At 36.7% G+C, this 16,366-nt stretch overlaps 3 protein-coding genes across 4 annotated transcripts; 1 reads left to right on the top strand and 2 right to left on the bottom strand.

Moving 5' to 3' along the window:
* Nucleotides 1-4,229: 4,229 nt before the first annotated feature.
* LOC116194339 (transcription factor HY5-like) lies at nucleotides 4,230-6,138 on the bottom strand. Of its 2 annotated transcripts, none has more exons than XM_031523146.1 (4): nucleotides 5,804-6,138; nucleotides 5,226-5,394; nucleotides 4,701-4,857; nucleotides 4,230-4,564 (listed from the first exon to the last, which is right to left on the bottom strand). In XM_031523146.1, exons 1-4 carry the CDS (start codon nucleotides 5,940-5,942, stop codon nucleotides 4,511-4,513), a joined length of 519 nt encoding a protein of 172 aa, XP_031379006.1. In that variant the 5' UTR covers nucleotides 5,943-6,138; the 3' UTR covers nucleotides 4,230-4,510. The 2 variants fall into 2 exon arrangements, with proteins under 2 accessions (XP_031379006.1, XP_031378998.1); XM_031523138.1 differs by having other exon boundaries at nucleotides 5,226-5,397; nucleotides 5,804-6,125.
* Nucleotides 6,139-8,497: 2,359 nt separating this feature from the next.
* LOC116189341 (chromatin structure-remodeling complex protein BSH) lies at nucleotides 8,498-12,568 on the top strand. Its single transcript, XM_031518970.1, has 10 exons — nucleotides 8,498-8,658; nucleotides 8,753-8,841; nucleotides 9,964-10,058; nucleotides 10,226-10,297; nucleotides 10,407-10,454; nucleotides 10,575-10,658; nucleotides 10,907-10,945; nucleotides 11,056-11,138; nucleotides 11,245-11,307; nucleotides 12,125-12,568. Exons 1-10 carry the CDS (start codon nucleotides 8,609-8,611, stop codon nucleotides 12,222-12,224), a joined length of 723 nt encoding a protein of 240 aa, XP_031374830.1. The 5' UTR covers nucleotides 8,498-8,608; the 3' UTR covers nucleotides 12,225-12,568.
* Nucleotides 12,569-12,982: 414 nt separating this feature from the next.
* Nucleotides 12,983-14,246, bottom strand: LOC116189352. Its single transcript, XM_031518981.1, has 2 exons — nucleotides 13,904-14,246; nucleotides 12,983-13,456 (listed from the first exon to the last, which is right to left on the bottom strand). Exons 1-2 carry the CDS (start codon nucleotides 14,007-14,009, stop codon nucleotides 13,332-13,334), a joined length of 231 nt encoding a protein of 76 aa, XP_031374841.1. The 5' UTR covers nucleotides 14,010-14,246; the 3' UTR covers nucleotides 12,983-13,331.
* Between the last annotated feature and the right edge of the window lie 2,120 nt (nucleotides 14,247-16,366).

The following is a 16,366-nucleotide window of genomic DNA, read 5'->3' as shown; positions in this document are numbered from 1 at the left end:
TATTACCATTATATTTGATGAATAATTGACACCATACTAGAATCGCAGTTAAACCTGAATGTTGTGCCTTTCTCTGTTATTTTTTAAAGATCATGTTATACTTAGGAAAAAGGTAAATGTCGTCCATTTCTGTGCTACTCTCAAAAGATCGTGCTATATTTATCAAAAAAAGTGCAAAAGTCATATATTTATGTGCTATTTTTTAAAAGCCGTGCTATATTTAAAAAAAAGTGCAAATGTCGTGCTTTTCTGGGTAATTAATCCAAATATATAAAATTACATAAATGAAATAAATGTCTGAAAAGATGAAACCGCGTATAATACAAAGATAGAACACTAGAAAAAATTAGTTTTTCATAGAGAAATTTCTTAATAAAATAATAACAAATTATTAATTCTACGAACTTATGGTCATATAACTAAAATTGAATCCTATATTAATAAATGATCTCTTATTAGTGAACAAAATTTTATAAAGTTTAAGAAAGTTGATTTAATCATGTGAATTTCATTTATGTAATTGGATAATAACCTAGTTTCTATATAAGATAAAATTGTTATTAATACTTATGAACTTGTGATAATATAAAAATGAGAAAACTATCGAGAAAACTATCAAAATGATCATTGAAAGATTTTAAAACTAACAAATTACTAGTTGAAAGATTTTTTGAAACAAAATGATCATTGAAATATCATAATTCATAACATTTTGGTACCACCGTCAAAATTTCTTTAATGCCGTTACGGGAAAATGACATGTATGCTTATGTGACATCTAGTAGACAAATGGCCCCGATTAATGTTGCACATCATCACGTACGACGTTGTTTATGGCCTCCCGTTAAAAAAAAAAAAAGATGAGATCTGGATGAAACGATGTCGTCGTCATCCTTCCTATTCCCTTCCTCCCCCATCTGCAATCAAAATTAGGGCAAGCTATCCTCTACCCAACGAACCCGACGTGGCCCCCCCTGAGTCGTCCTTCTTATCCCCTGCCCCCATCGAATCCGATGTAGCCCCCTATCAAAAGAGTCGCGGGTGTCGTCGCCCCGAAGGTCGTGGACACACAGACTCGTCAAGCTTGAGTTCGACACCACTAGCAACTCTGTACTAAGTCTCCGTCTCCAGTGGTCTCAAGGAGGTGGATTTTATAGTAGGAGCTATTAGAGCTAATTAGTAAGTCTCGGAAGTCTCTTTAGACTATAGATTATCCGATTGAAGTCTGATTGGAGTCCGATTTGCTAGCCATGAGTCCGATTTATGGTTTCCTACAGCCCTAGCTAAAGTTCATTTGCGGCCTCCATTGTAATCCAGACGAGTTCATCTGCAGTCTCTTAAGCCCTCTCGAGGTTAGTCGATTTTCACTTGATTTGGTAGGTTTAATTGGTTAGTATTACTCGAAGTTGCGGTCCCCTGTTGCGTTGTTGTGTTTTGCTTTTACTGTCGATCTGCTCAAAGTTGATAGCTTGCCGTAATTTTGATAATTTTGATTGCAGTAACATTTCGATGGGGGAGGTAGGGGTTGATGAGAAGATGGAATGAGCATATGAGTTCCATGTGTCCACGACTTTCGGCACAACGGTGCCGACGACTCTTCTGATGGGAGGCGATGTCGGGTTCGTCTGGTCCGAGTCCAGTTGCCCTAATTTTGATTGATTTTCGCTTGCCCAAACTCGTCTGTTTAGTGCTCTATTTTGTATAGAGGATAGCTTGACCTAATTTTGATTGCAGATGGATGAGGGAAAGGATGTTGGTGACAACGAGTTTGGGTCTGTTTTTATTTTTTCATTTTTTTATAACTGGTATGACAAAAACGATGTCGTAGTGGATGAAGTCTAACGTTAATCAGGGCCGTTTGTCTGCTAGATGCCACATAAGCGTCCATGTCATTTTTCCGTAACGACACTAACGAAATTTTGACGGTGGTACCAAAATGTTATGGATTCTGGTCTTTCAATGATCATTTTGTTTCAAAAAATCTTTCAAGTAGTAATTTGTTAATTTTAAAATATTTCAATGACCATTTTGATAGTTTTCTCTATAAAAAAAACAAGCATGTTACAAAATCTGCATATTTAGAAATGGGCAATGGAGTAAATATATATGAAGTTATCATAAGAATGTCATCTACAACAAATCTCTCTAATGTACTTACTATTAAATACATGTATACTATAATGCTTACTAATTGGGACTGTTTGTTGTAAAATTAGTCTAATTTTATTATTTAATTATCATATGAAACTTGAAATTACTTATTGAAATTATTTTATTACGTTAAGTAACAATATATTTTTCAAAATTCAGAATGATTCTTATAAAAATTATATATATGTTTTAAGCTCATAAATAAAAATATAATTTTCAAAAAAAGTTATGCTCTTATAAATGAAAATATAATGATATAGCACTATGAGATTAAACTCATAAACAAAGTAAAAAAATAAAATTTTAAAAATAACAATCTCTTAAATATTGTTTAAGAAAATGGGCGAAATGAAGTTTTATTCTTATTACTAAACTTAACATATGTCAATCTATATTGATAATTAACAAGTATCAATTAAAATAAATAGTTTCAAAATATTATTATAGACATTAACTTGCTATGTGGCAAAAGAATAATTAACTTACTCTAATTCTAACAAAAAAAATATAAAGGTAAATAATTGCAATTATAATTAATATTGATATTTTATTATTTTGATAAGAAAATTTGCGTTTTAAAATGTAAATAAATACAATAAGAAATGGTAGGAATATATGAAATTGAACTCGTACAACTCACAGGATAGAAAACTAGTATACCGGAATTAATCCACTTAACAAATACTTGAAAGGTCACCATTGCTGCCACATGAAATGTAATATCTATATATCTTTACATTGAAAAAGAGAAAATTAAAAGAGGTATAGGGCAGTGGCACCCGTCATCGCCTGATAATCAAAAGATTGCAAATTTGATATCCAGTGAGAGTACCTGTATCCCTTTATCAGATATTAAGATTTTTATTTTATTATACTATACTCATGGGCCTCCGTGTAACCGGAAACCAAAAAAGAGAAAATTTTCGGTAGAAAAAGATGGAGGGAAATGATGGTGAAATGACAAAAATTAATATATATGCAATGCATATTAATTAATACCATAGCAAAATATTTATTGAATCATTCAAAATTAGTCTGATTTTATTAGATAATATTGTATAAAACTTAATATTAATCACTAAAAATATTTTATTGTGTTAAGAAGCAAATGTATGCTCAAAAAATTAGAATAATTGCCATAAGAAATGATACAGGAACACATTAAAATGAATATGTACAATGAAAATGGTATAAAAACACAAAAACAATATATATTGATCATGTGAAGAACTTACAAAAGAAATTATGATCCTATAAAAGCAAAAATATACGATAAATCACTATGAACTAAATCTCATAAATAAACTAAAAGATAAAACTTAAATATATGATGCATATTAATTGAAAAAGAAAAAAAATAAATTTTTAGTCTTATTACTAAATTTAAATTATGCGAAAAATCTATCTAATTAATAATTAACTCAAGTATATGATGTTAACTTAGTCTAATTTGTAAAAAAAAATTTCGAAAATTGTATTATTTTAATAATTAAAATTAATAATTGAAATTATTATTCTATTTTATAAGAAAATAATTGTTTCTAAATATAAATAAATACAATAAAAATAATATAGAAATTTATGAAAATGAACTAGCGCAACGCATGGGACAAAATCACCACTAGGAAAATAAAAAGGAAATGCACACTAGATTTAATGAAAGCTAGGGACATGGGCTGCAATGTAAATTAGAAATTGAAAAGTAAAAGCAGGATTTTGAATTGGGAAAGGCAAATGGGAAAATGAGAGGGAAAAGCTGGATTCTGAACTGGGTTTTTTTTTTGGTGCAAAAATTGGGAAAGTACTTTTTTTTTTTGGTGCAAAAATTGGGAAAGTACCAGTTTTTGAAAGAACATGAAGAGTCATGCGATGAGAAATTACAATTTTACCACAGAGTATAAATGGCGATATCCGATAAACTGCTCAAGGCGTTATATGTTACATATATAGATTATAATCTCTTACTTCCAGAGTTGGTAAATGCCATTACAAATGAATCTTTATTAACCTCTATTTTCGGCATTTTATTTGAAGTGATGCTAATTAAGGGCTGGCATAATAGATGAAGTAGGGCATGCTCCAAGAAAGAGGGTATAATACATAGCTCATGTGCTCACCTAATAATATAAAGATTTCAAGTTCCATTCCCATGGTGAACCATCCATACCCCTATTAGTTATTAGAATTTATATATTTTTTTTGTACAAGATCCATATGTCTCCCTTGAAATAAAAAGAAAATAATAATAATGCACTCACATTTAAAATGCCTCACTCATGAAACTTCACCACTGCAAGAGAATCCTAACAATCTCACAAACTTAAAATTGCTTAGAAGAACATAGAACAGTTCTTATTCTTCATTGCTTTGGTTCGGTGTTCTCATCAGCCTTAGGTCTCGTGTTCATCAGGATCTGCACAAATCCAAAGATCCATATTACTAATATGTGCAATATCAAGAAACTAATCGTATAAAGTTAGGTGTTAGTTCAGGGCTCGGAATAAAAAAACATTCAGAAGGGTGTGCTTCAAGTTAAATTTTCTCACGACCTTTCGGAGCATCGTGTTCTCGTTGATTAGAGTAGAGATCTTCTCCTCCAACTTGGAGTTGTTCTCCTGCAGCTCCCCGGCCCTTGCCTCCAAGTGGTTCATGTAAACCTTCTTCCTCTCCCGGGCTTGCTGGGCAGACACTCTGTTCCTTAGCAACCTATTTCGTTTGGCATTCATGGATAGTATAATTAGACAAGGTTTAAGATTTCTTGGATTTGATTCGACGATTAATTAGAGGCATGTATCCATATAAGCCCTCAAGAGGAAAAATGATGGGGACCTGCTGTATGTTTCGATACTAGCTAGGGCTTGATGCATTTCGGTTTCGAAGAAAGACTGGCTGCGAAACAAATCATGCCTTATAAAGATCATAGGATATCCAATTGCTCTTTTGTTTTCTATAATGTGCTAATCATGATATCACGGGCTTTTCGTACGATAAATCATCTTCAATGAATCGTCCCAAGGAGATTTACTTAAACTGATCTAACGAATTCATGTAAAATGTCCAACAATTATATTTACCTCTTAAGGCGCTTATATTCCTTGTCAACTGGGTTACGTCCACGGCGGCGCTTCCCTTGCCCATCAGGCCCCATTTGCTGTGGCAATGTGGTGGAGTTAGTCGTGGCAGTGGCTGCTGCTGATGGCCGAGCTTCCACATCCGGTACCGTGAACAAATCCTCATCCATTTCTTCTGTAAAGGAGAGTATTGTAAGGGGAGAACAACTGTTCATGCTTCGTCACTATAGCACGATCGACGTGCACTACGTAACAGGAAAAATTGAATTCAAACTGTCCGACAGATATTTGTATTCATAGGACACGATGCAATCATCAGATCACACAAGCAAATCTAATTTCTTATGGCAAGCATACACCATCATTCTATAACAAATATCACGCTTGTATCATAAGAACATTATCTCAGTCTTATGTTGGATTCCGTGCCCTTTTAATTTCGTTCCACGACCGATGACGATCAGTCATTGGACAACAATTTCAACGTTAACAAATCTATGCAAAGTCCATATTATACATCAAGAGACTTATAAACCTGACTGCGGACTGTACTCTGATGAATTGACGAAAATGGTACCTACCTATTTTGCTCTTCTTGGGGATGGAACCGGCAGTGTTCTTAGCACCCGCTTGTAGTCTCTTCCAAGAAGAAGAAGCAGATGACCCGACCATAGTCTCAGCCGCTTCTGCCACCTGAATCTGCTGCACCGCTGACGACATATCATCAACCGATTCAAGCGGAGTTTGGGTTTCCGGCTGAATTATGTATCCTTTACATCTTCCGGCCGTGTCCTTGGGACTATATTAAGAGGGGCAGTGGGGACACAGAGTGGGAGATGATAAGGACTTGGCATGCTGGATTTGGGAAGGTCAGAAAGAAGGGGGAGGAGAAGAGTGGAAGGAAGGAAGGAAAGGGTTTTGGTTCAAGAATGACCACGTTGATGCATGCAGAACCGCCACTTTTGGCGTTCGGCTCCCTCTCCACCTTTTCAACTTCATTTTTTTTCTTTCTTTTTTTTTTCGGATAAATTTTTTTTCTTTTTCTTTCAATTGTCAAAAGTTCATTTATTATTATTAGATTATTTTAGTCCATTCGTAATATGGAATTTTTATTATAAATATAATTATATTTACTATTCAAACTTTAATTATTTTTCCATGTGGTCCATCCTAATCGGTTAAGAAGGATCTCTATGTGCTCGAGGTTTTCGGCTCATCTGGATACATCTGTCCTATTCGAGTTTCAATTCTTGATTTCTCTCCTAATCTTTTTATACATGGGTTCGTTGAGCGTACACATAATGTCAAATATTAGGTCGGCTTAGAAATATATTTTTTTTATCAAGGACTATCCACAAATTTAGTATAATGAAATATAAATTTTAATAGCTAATAAAGAAATATAAATAATTTCATAATAAAAATCGAATTTCAAAATTTTTAATTATCAAAAAAAGGATATACGTTCATTTCGTTAGTCTCTCTTCCTCCAAGAGATTTTATTTCTTTCAATTGAGATCTTCGAACAATTCTTACTGAAAATGCATATTCTGACAGGAGATTTTTGTTGGCTTATATGTTTTGTGGTGTAAAATTTTTAGAACATTGGGGAGCAAATATCTCACACTCATACTTTTTGGGTGAATATCGCACTTATTTATTAATCTACTATCTTTGCCACGTGCAAAAGTCTTTTTACTATTTCGAAGAAGATTCGAAAAAAAAAATCATTAATGGCAAATAATGTTTAAAATTTCTGTTCGAACTTCTGCCCCGTTTCCACCAAAAAAGAAAAATAGTGTTTAAAAAATCTTTTAATTCTAAATCGAGTGCCAACAGCAACACCTTGTTAAACTACTCTCGGGTACTACTCAATTCGCTTTTTATCAATAGTAGCATAATAACTTATCAAAAGTAGTAGTATAATATATGGATGTGACAAATATGGACTGTGGCTCGTTAATTCTCTTCATTTGAAGCCCATGGGTATGATCATGTTCTCACTCAAACATTTTCTTCTCAGTCACATCATTTTGATTTTCAACTAAAATAACGTATATCTTCGAGTCAGGCCTAGGTCTCGATGTTATATGTTAACATTCTTTTCACGCTGCTGGATCAAGTCGGGCCTAGGCCTCGATGTGGTGCTTGTCCCAGCCTGGCTCAAACTTGTCGGGTCCCGTCTTTCGTCCTTGTCGTCCTGTAGGCCTCTAAGCTTGTGGAGGAGATCGCTGCAACTGAAGCTGAGAAGTAAAAAGAGGACTGAATAACACTTTTACCATATCGGTTAAGAGAAACTGAAAATAAAAATAAAAATAAAAATGGGAAACCTCTCTGCAACGATAAATCGTTTAAAAATGAAACAATATAAATCATACGTCCACGAGCGATGGCTCCTTTAATTAGGAGCCTTATAACTTGTTCAAACAATTTATATCTATAGATAATTTGAAAAACGTAGTAGCGCACGTTATTGTCTATCGATAAAGAAATTATAGGTTCAATTCTCATGACGGTACTATCTATGCTAATTTATTAGCTATTAGTTAGGATTAGGATTTCGATTAAGATTTTTATTTCATTATATTAGACTCATCGACCTCCATTATAATAAAAAAAAGAACAATAATTGTTTGAGAAACAAACATTATTCTCTGTTCTGCCAAGGGTCATCCTAAGTTTTTGTGATAGATTTTTAATATTTTATGCCATCCCAATCGTATAATAATGAGCTCATTTATCCGTTTGCTGCATTTTGAAATTGGAATTTTTTTCACAGGATGTGGTGCGGTAAGATCCCTAGACAACTGCAATTGCAATGGGCAAATATTCAATGAATGTAACACTCAATTAGAATGCTTAAAATTAAGAAATCGACTGAACAACGGACTCACTGATTCTTGCTTATAAGTATTCTGATCGGTTGTTACTTATACAAAGTGGATGAGTAACACTCAACTAACATGATGAATAAAATGATGGATAGCAGTAGTGCTGACCTCACCGCCTACAGCTGTGCAATTTTCTGACTCTCATATTTAATCGCGAATATATAAGGTAAACTGAAGAATACAATCAGTTAAATTGTTTTTTATCAAAAAAAACTAACCAATATTCAATTGCAACACTGTACAAATCCAAGCTAGATTTGACTGGTCAATGCCCTTCGAAGTCCGGGGGAGCAATTTCAAATTTATCATACTTAGAGGGCTGAAAATCTAATTTCAAAATAATCCAGGGAGTAAAATGAAACAAAAGGCGGCCAAACTCTTTTTTCTCCTCCTCGGTTCGCCAGTTTGGGGACGACGAGAGAGCGAAAGAAGCACCGAGAAGCGAAGGAAGCAGCAGCAGCAGTCTCACTCGATGCCATATTCGGAGCTTCGTCCATGAAGCTTCTCCCGTCTTCGTCGTCCCGTACCCCCGTCAAGTTCAGGATGTAAGTTTTGCTTTACTCTTCCCAGAGTCACTACTCGCCGCTGTTTTGCTCAGTTACGACGATGACCTGACACCTCGCATGAAATCGACGACAGCCCCACGGCGGATAATCTGGTGCCGATCAGATTGGACATCGAAATCGACGGCCAGCGCTTCAAGGATGCCTTCACTTGGAATCCTGCGGGTGAGTGACTCTTGTCTTCTCCCAGTTGCCAAATTCCACAAATTTTTTCGCTTTTTACGAAAGAAACCCCGAAGTCTTAGGATCATGGTCGGTGGCATGTACTTGTTCTTTTGAGTCTTGGTTCAGGTGAATCTGAAGCTGCGGTGGGATTTCATATCTTATGCTATGCTGTTGAGGTCTTATTTTATTAAAGATATAAGCAAGAAAATGGTGATAAATATTATACGTGAGGGAAATATTTTCTTGTGATATGCTTGTCAGATGGGATGTTATGGGTATTGAGCTCCAACTCGTGGTTGGAATGAACTTTCGAGATTCTGAGACCTTTATTGATTGGTTGGAATAAGCTCGATGTTGGGCTGGGTAGCTTAGTATGTTCTGAGCTGATGAGTTGTATAGATATTCCATTATACTAGGAGATGGAAAAATCAATTTTTCACTGGAACTCTTTTTCGAAATGAGGAAGGCTGAAGTGCGAGTTCTATAATTTGTTCATGAGTTGGCTTGTCGACTCTAAAGGACGCAATTTGATTTGGTGCTTTTAGATGAGGAAAGTCTCTTCTTGCAATTAGCAAGTCATTTTTTTTCGTGTTGTGATTCTCTTAATAGTCAAGGCATCTCCAAGCAGCCCATGACTTATCAATGTTAAGAGACCACCAGGCATTTTGTCAATAAGAGCTTATACTTTACCCTGCAGGTTTTATCTTCATTGCACGTGCATTTCAATTTTCAAATTATCGAAGTTTCTCGGCTCTGTTCTCGGTGAGGGAGATTACACGCATATATTGCTTCATCTGGGAAATGGGATAATGGACTTGCATTTGGATTTGCAAAATTCTGCTTTTGATACTAGAGATAAGAAGAGAACTTTCATTCATTGCTATAAGTATTATTCGTAATGGAATGAAGCATTGATTAGCAATAATGAGGAGCATGCCAAATTTCTAAAGTTTGTGCTAGATTTCATGAAGTGGTTTACTCGTATATGTTTGTCTCAACAATTCCTGAGAGGAGAGGACTGTGTATCTCTTTTAGTTTAAAATGTGAGTTATATCCTGCTAAAAACCTTGTGTTCCTATTCTCTAATAAGTCTCTTTTTTTTGGGGGGGGGGGGGGGCGTAGATCCTGATTCTGAAGTGGTCGTATTTGCTAAAAGGACAGTGAAAGATCTGAAGCTTCCCCCAGCATTTATAACCCAAATTGCTCAATCTATCCAGGTAAGCATATTGTTTGCCCACATATCATGAGTCTTTTTTGGAAATGAACAGTGACGATTAATTCTTGAATTTGCTGCTATTTCGCTATTGTCCATTTTGTCATCACTCTTATCATTGTCCATATACGCTTTATCATTGCTATCACTCATTTGCCTGCATCAATCCAGTCACAGTTGACGGACTTCCGATCATACGAGGGGCAAGATATGTATGCTGGAGAGAAAATTGTCCCTATAAAGGTTTGTCTCTTTGAACATTTCTTTCCGCAGTCTCTCCTTATCCACAAAGTGATGTTGGTTTTCCTCTTTTTTATTTTATTTTTTTATTATTCTTTATTTTTTTTTGCAGCTTGATTTAAGGGTTAATCACTCTCTTATTAAGGACCAATTTTTGTGGGTAAGATTTGGAACTGTGATGATATTCTGGAGAGGTTATTCCTTTTGTGTATGTACATGTGCTTAGATCTAGTTGTTAATGGATTTATAAGACATTCTTAATTTTTTTTATGGGTTTCAGGATATGAACAACTTTGAAAGTGATCCTGAAGAATTTGCTCGAACATTTTGCAGGGACATGGATATCCAAGACCCAGAAGTTGGAGTAAGAAAAGCTTGATCCTTATTCTGAATATGCTACACTTTTTTCACTTATGCTGATCAAAGCTTTATGATTTTTTCACTCTCATATGATGCTAGTTCATGAAAGTATGCCTTAACTGTCCTGTTCAAACAATCATGTCTTACCCTCTCCCTCTATCTCCCCTCTGTCAGGCTCCCTCCCCTTCGCTCTGTAGTTTGTATGTTGAGATTGTTCTGATAGTTAAAATATCCACTTTTGCATCTGTGCAGCCTGCAATTGCATTTGCAATTAGGGAGCAACTTTACGAGGTAATTTGTTAACTCTTATTCGATATGTATCTTTAAGTCTTATTTGTTATATAAACTTGACAATCAATAGTTCCATCATTCCAATGCTTAGGCCATTTTATTGTGTGCAGATCGCTATTCAAAGTGTCACTTCAGCAAGAGAAAGCCGATTGAGCAAAAAGGGTCGCCGTGGATTTGACTATTCTCCAGCAATGTATGCGTGCTATGTCATTTCCTTCATTCCTTCCTATCTATCTATCAAAGAAGAAGAGTTGTATGGTGGAATGAAGTCTAATGAATTTTACTTCTCTTGGTGACAGTAAATCAAGTGGCATCTCACTGGACTTGGTCAAATATTTTGGGCATAAATCTAGTGTGGTTAGGTAAGTCTTTTGGTTTCACCAAATTTAATATGAGTAAATCTCTGATCTCAAGCTCTTTTTTGCACTTTCTTGGTATCTGATTGTGTTTTGGAATGTGAGAACCTTCAAATTTGTTTTTGTTGGCCTTTCATCTTGTATAGCAAAGTTCTGGAGCATAACTCCTGGCAGATGCATATCTTCCTCAACGGGGTGCACAAGAAAAAACCATTAAGCAGAACGGAACTGAAAAACCTGAGCCCTTTGGATCGAGTTTTCAAGTGTAGTCCTGTTACGATTGATGTTCTATAAAATTGACATTAACTAATGTTACGGTTTAGTGACTTATCCAGAAAAGAGAAATGTTACGGTTTAGTGTGGTTTACATCCAAAAACATATTGAACTTGATTCTGCCCATTCTCAATAGCTATAGAACTGGACAGTCAACGCGCTTGAAGACTGGGAAAACCATTTCTTGTAGGTTTGGATTTTGAATAGGATTATTGTTCGGACTCAATGTAGAAAGTCAGGTCAAGTAGGAGATCTTGTTTAGTAGTGTCCTTTGGCTAAAGAACCATGTAGAATCAAACTGCCCCCACTCTTAGGTCCCGTTCAGATCACGGGAATGGAATGATATTTTGTACTTCTACTCCTTTTCTTTATATGTTGTTTAAAGAGTTAGAAAGACCATTCCATTACTTGAAAATCAGTATTTAAAATGCATTTCACTATTTAAAATGCATTTCGTTCCTTTCCGTTCCATTCCCACGTACCAAACGGGACCTTAGTGCGTCTCTTTTCCATTTTCAACATTTTCACACTTTGCTTACGTGTCACCAGGAAAAGGAAAGACTGGGATGTGTTCGAGCCGATTGTGGATATCCTTTCCAGCGAGGAAGTCGGTGCCCTAGAAGCAAGAGAAGAAAGGAATGCTCGGTGATGTAATTCCTCAGAATTTCAAGCTTTGCAAAAGAAATTGCTGTCGGATAAGCTAATTGAAGGCAGCAAAAATTCCTTTAGTCCTGCAGCATGGCATTCCGGTCTTAGAATGATCCCCTGTACTTCCTGTTGCTTGTGCAACTCTGGAATTGCATAATTCATATTCGTTCTGAAACAATGGATGTTTGATGCTTACTATATCAAAATTGTGTCCTACCACCCCCCAACCCGTTCCTTCCGGAGGGTAATGTCGGCATAACGGACAATGATGATATCGGTTACAGTAAGATCAAAGAAGAGGCTAAGGAAGAGATACAAAGATCTGGTTGAGAATTATTCTTTTGATGAGAGGAGTCCCTTTCTGGTCCTTTTTCTGTTTTGGTCATTAGTGAACTTCTGGTCCAAGAACTATCTGGCCTTCTCAATTCTTGATCACACAATCCGGTGTCGTCCGCATTCGGAGACAAAATCAGAGAAAATATCACACCCCCGGATCCATAAATTTTGGACAGTTAAATGCGGACAAAATCAGAGAGAAAAAATATCACACCCCCGGATCCATAAATTTTGGACAGTTAATTGTCGTAGGTCTCGGAGAGAGTGCGATGCGATAAATTTACAGTGTCGAAGGCTAGGAATGTTATTATCCATGATGTTATTTTCTAACTGGTCAGCCGTCAGGGCTCTGGAGAAGGTTATCACCAGAGAGGCAGGGAAGTGATGACGACGCGAGAGAAATAACCGCAACATAAGAGAGAATTATCGATGAAATTCTTCGGTCTTCATTAAAATCTCACCATGACCTTCATCGATCACGGGGATTCACTCCCTAGCTAAATTATGGGCTAAGCATGCGTAACCGAAAAATACATCGGATGTCCCAGCTACATCTGCGTTGCAATACTCGAAAACACATTTCATCCCTCCGGTACTTCTTTTAACGGTTCCATTCGACTTGCACCAACACTGGGCGAAAATACTCGTGACCACGAGATCATATCTACAGATTTCATGATACATACAGGACATGAGCAGAGTACTTAGACAACAAGCACATCTCGGCGAGGAGAGGGGGGAGAAGTAGAGATTCCCGTGGTCGTAGCAGCGGTCAAGATGTGAGATTGCAAGCGGTAGCGGCCTTTGACTTGTCGAGGATCGACCACATAACTTGGACATCCTCGTACCCGCACGCCATGACTTCTCCCTGCAGCGCCATGACACTGTTCTCATTCCCTGCAAATGGAAAACGAAATGTCGTAAGTCTCCCCCGAAGAAACAATTGGTTATCTGGCGTGTTCGTTAAGAGTCGTATGCCGATGTGGATCTCCGTAGCTCAAAGCTCTTCTTGCACAATTTCGGCCTTCATCATGGAATTCCGGTGGATAGAATTATGGACATACTCTTCGCGCAAAGATTGGTAGAGTAAAGCTCGGTAGTCCCGACTTTTCTCCACTGCATATTCTACTCTTTTCCTAACAGATTGATTATAAAGGTCTCTCTGAAGTTGGACAGACCTCACAGGGGGCTGAGACTTAAGGCCATTCACAGGAAACCTTTCTAGTCTTCTGGGAAAGACGTCGCTGCATTCCCGTGCCATTCCTGTACCTAGCGATCCCGAATCCTACGGTTCTGTCTTCGGGTTTTGGAGACAATTCCAGGGGGACAGAGGTAGTAGTGTACCTTGCTGGGGCTTCTTCTCCCTGCAGGTGCTGGGTTGCTGCTGATTATTAAAGAAAGTGCAGGCTTTCCTAAAAGGGGTTGTGATTGTTTTCTTCCAAGAAGCCATTCCCGTTTGTCTCTCCGATTCTCTTTCAACTGTTTTCCACTTTCTCAGGGCCCCCCCCCTCTGGACTGGAAAGGAGAAACCTTATTTATTCCTATATATATAGACAGCACTTGCTGAATGGTGAGGGGCAAGATCCGGGAGATGAGCAAAGAGGAACATCACTCGCTCTCACGCTCTCATATTATTTTATTTTGCGTCGACCCGAATGCGTCGACCCGACCATAACAACACCGTGCTCCCGTGGATTAGGAAGTACATTATGATTAGAAGGAAAAGAAGAATGTAGAAATGGAATTGCCACGGGGACTTGAAACGTCACGTTTAGCTTCATTCCCATCATACCAAACACGACTTCTGGAAAATACGAAAATGGGTTATGGGAGCAAATCGCGGATTTTCTCGAAGCCTGGCGGGGCGGATTGAGCTCCCATGAATTGGGAGCACAGCCGGTTCGATGTACGGTCTGGTTCGCGCACTGTTTTCTTGGATACCTCGAATATACTAATATTCTTAATTAAAAACATAATATATATGTGTTTTCTGTTGTCTCAACGAAAAGATAGGAAGTGGGAGGGAGACTGCAGAGGAGCACATGGCTCACGCTCCCCCACAGAGAGCCCTACATGTGAGCCCCTTCAGTCTTTTGCTTCATCATGACTTCCCTCAAATAATAATAATAATAATAATGATAATAATGATAATAATACAACAATTAATACTTTCTTTTTTAATATGCATTCTGGTATTCGAAAACTCTAATGTACCCAACTAATTCAAGAGTTAGGTCGGTCCTTTAAAGATTAAAACTTTCTCAATTGTGAATTTTCTCTATTTACAAAACTTAAATCCGAAATCTAATTTAATAAGAATAAGCGTCGAACTGTTTAAATCAATTAATAATTATATGATTCATATTATATTTATTTTACGACAATGAAAATGTTAAAAATGATAATTATGGATCGCTTTTCTCATCTTCTATTCTGTTCTTTCTTCTCTTCCATTCCACTTAAGTCTAGGCATCGCCTTTTTTCACCAACGAACACTACTGCTCTCCATAGTACTTGTTCTTCCATCCACAAATCACTATTCATTCTTTTCCCTTGATATTCTTTTCGTGTTTTTCGGAACAAATATCGAATTCTTTTAGCACACCCTTCCTGCTGCATTCCCGAACTCTGATCCCGGCAGTTGAGGCCTAATGAAAGTGATAGATAATGCCAGCGATGTGTGTGGATCGGAATTCCGAAACAAGCTGATAATAGTGTTATGAACCCTGAAGTAAATACATCTGCTCATTGCGATGATGGATCGACTTCTCGAACTATACATGTTAGTTGGCCAGTCGATGAGGGGCGGGGACTCAACCATTTTCGTTATGGATATCATTTATGAACATTCACATGGATGAAAGTTTTCATGCATGGATGATTCTGTGCATGGAACCATGCCCCCCAATTAATGGACACATATATATATATATAATACTAATGCTTTTTTATTTTTATTTTTTTACATTTTACATTTCTGTAATACATATTATTCTATGAATGCATGTGAAGTGCACATGATCTAGTGGGGACGGTGGAAGGCTCTGGTCGAGACAGGCATGTCATTTTGTGCCCTACATGTTCTAATAGTAAACATATTATAAATTGTCAAATTATTGAATCAAATACTACTTATATGCACTTTAAATCCAGTTCATGATTCCGGAATTATTCTATCAGTCCCGATCCCGTTTGAAGTTTTTTTTATATGTTCTCGTCTTGAAGTTTGGTGACGTTATTTTTTCCTTTTAATCAGTACTTATCCTCTTCAGGATTACAGAAGATAATCATTTTTAAACATGAAATAACACATTGTACATCCACTACTACCCTCTTAATCATATGCATTAAGAGAATGTATAATGTGTGACTATTCTTCTTTTTAAGCGGAATTCTTACTCGTTAACGCCTTACTTGACAAATCATTGTATCACTGCAACCCGTAAATAACTTACCCTCTTTAAATGATACACACGTAAATACATGAGAAGCACAGGACCAAACCAAGAGTGGGATGTTCATTGTTCAATAGAATTCGAGATAAGAAACCGTACTGGTCCTTTTCAGGATTACAGAAGAATAGCATTATCAATTCGAATTACAGAACTGAGCATGTGATTTAGTCTCAATCACGAAGTCATGATCAATTAGCTCCAACATGAAAGGCTCTAGCTATAAAGTCGGGAAACTGACTCGAGGATGCGAGCTCCGTTTTATTCGCGAGGTTAGGGTTATGGTCACGATGGGATATGAAAGGGACCCAATAGCAATGGGCCCCAAAAATTGTAACCATAGGATGAGTCGTCG

Source organism: Punica granatum, chromosome 1 (assembly GCF_007655135.1).
Source record: "Punica granatum isolate Tunisia-2019 chromosome 1, ASM765513v2, whole genome shotgun sequence".
In the NCBI taxonomy this organism is placed as follows: domain Eukaryota; kingdom Viridiplantae; phylum Streptophyta; class Magnoliopsida; order Myrtales; family Lythraceae; genus Punica; species Punica granatum.
The sequence above is the reverse complement of the archived record's forward strand: the minus strand, read 5'-3'. Positions and strand labels throughout refer to the sequence as shown.

What these genes read in the sequence shown, in the direction of transcription:
- LOC116194339 (XM_031523138.1), bottom strand. Translation starts at nt 5,942, where the DNA reads ATGTCGTCAGCGGTGCAGCAGATTCAGGTGGCAGAAGCGGCTGAGACT. An exon ending in CCCCAAGAAGAGCAAAATAG is followed by an intron (nt 5,398 to 5,803) that starts GTAGGTACCATT and finishes TCTCCTTTACAG; the next exon opens with AAGAAATGGATGAGGATTTG. An exon ending in GAATATAAGCGCCTTAAGAG is followed by an intron (nt 4,858 to 5,225) that starts GTAAATATAATT and finishes CAAACGAAATAG; the next exon opens with GTTGCTAAGGAACAGAGTGT.
- LOC116189341 (XM_031518970.1), top strand. Translation starts at nt 8,609, where the DNA reads ATGAAGCTTCTCCCGTCTTCGTCGTCCCGTACCCCCGTCAAGTTCAGG. An exon ending in AAATTGCTCAATCTATCCAG is followed by an intron (nt 10,059 to 10,225) that starts GTAAGCATATTG and finishes GCATCAATCCAG; the next exon opens with TCACAGTTGACGGACTTCCG. An exon ending in TCCAAGACCCAGAAGTTGGA is followed by an intron (nt 10,659 to 10,906) that starts GTAAGAAAAGCT and finishes GCATCTGTGCAG; the next exon opens with CCTGCAATTGCATTTGCAAT.
- LOC116189352 (XM_031518981.1), bottom strand. Translation starts at nt 14,009, where the DNA reads ATGGCTTCTTGGAAGAAAACAATCACAACCCCTTTTAGGAAAGCCTGC. An exon ending in GGAGAAGAAGCCCCAGCAAG is followed by an intron (nt 13,457 to 13,903) that starts GTACACTACTAC and finishes TTCCATTTGCAG; the next exon opens with GGAATGAGAACAGTGTCATG.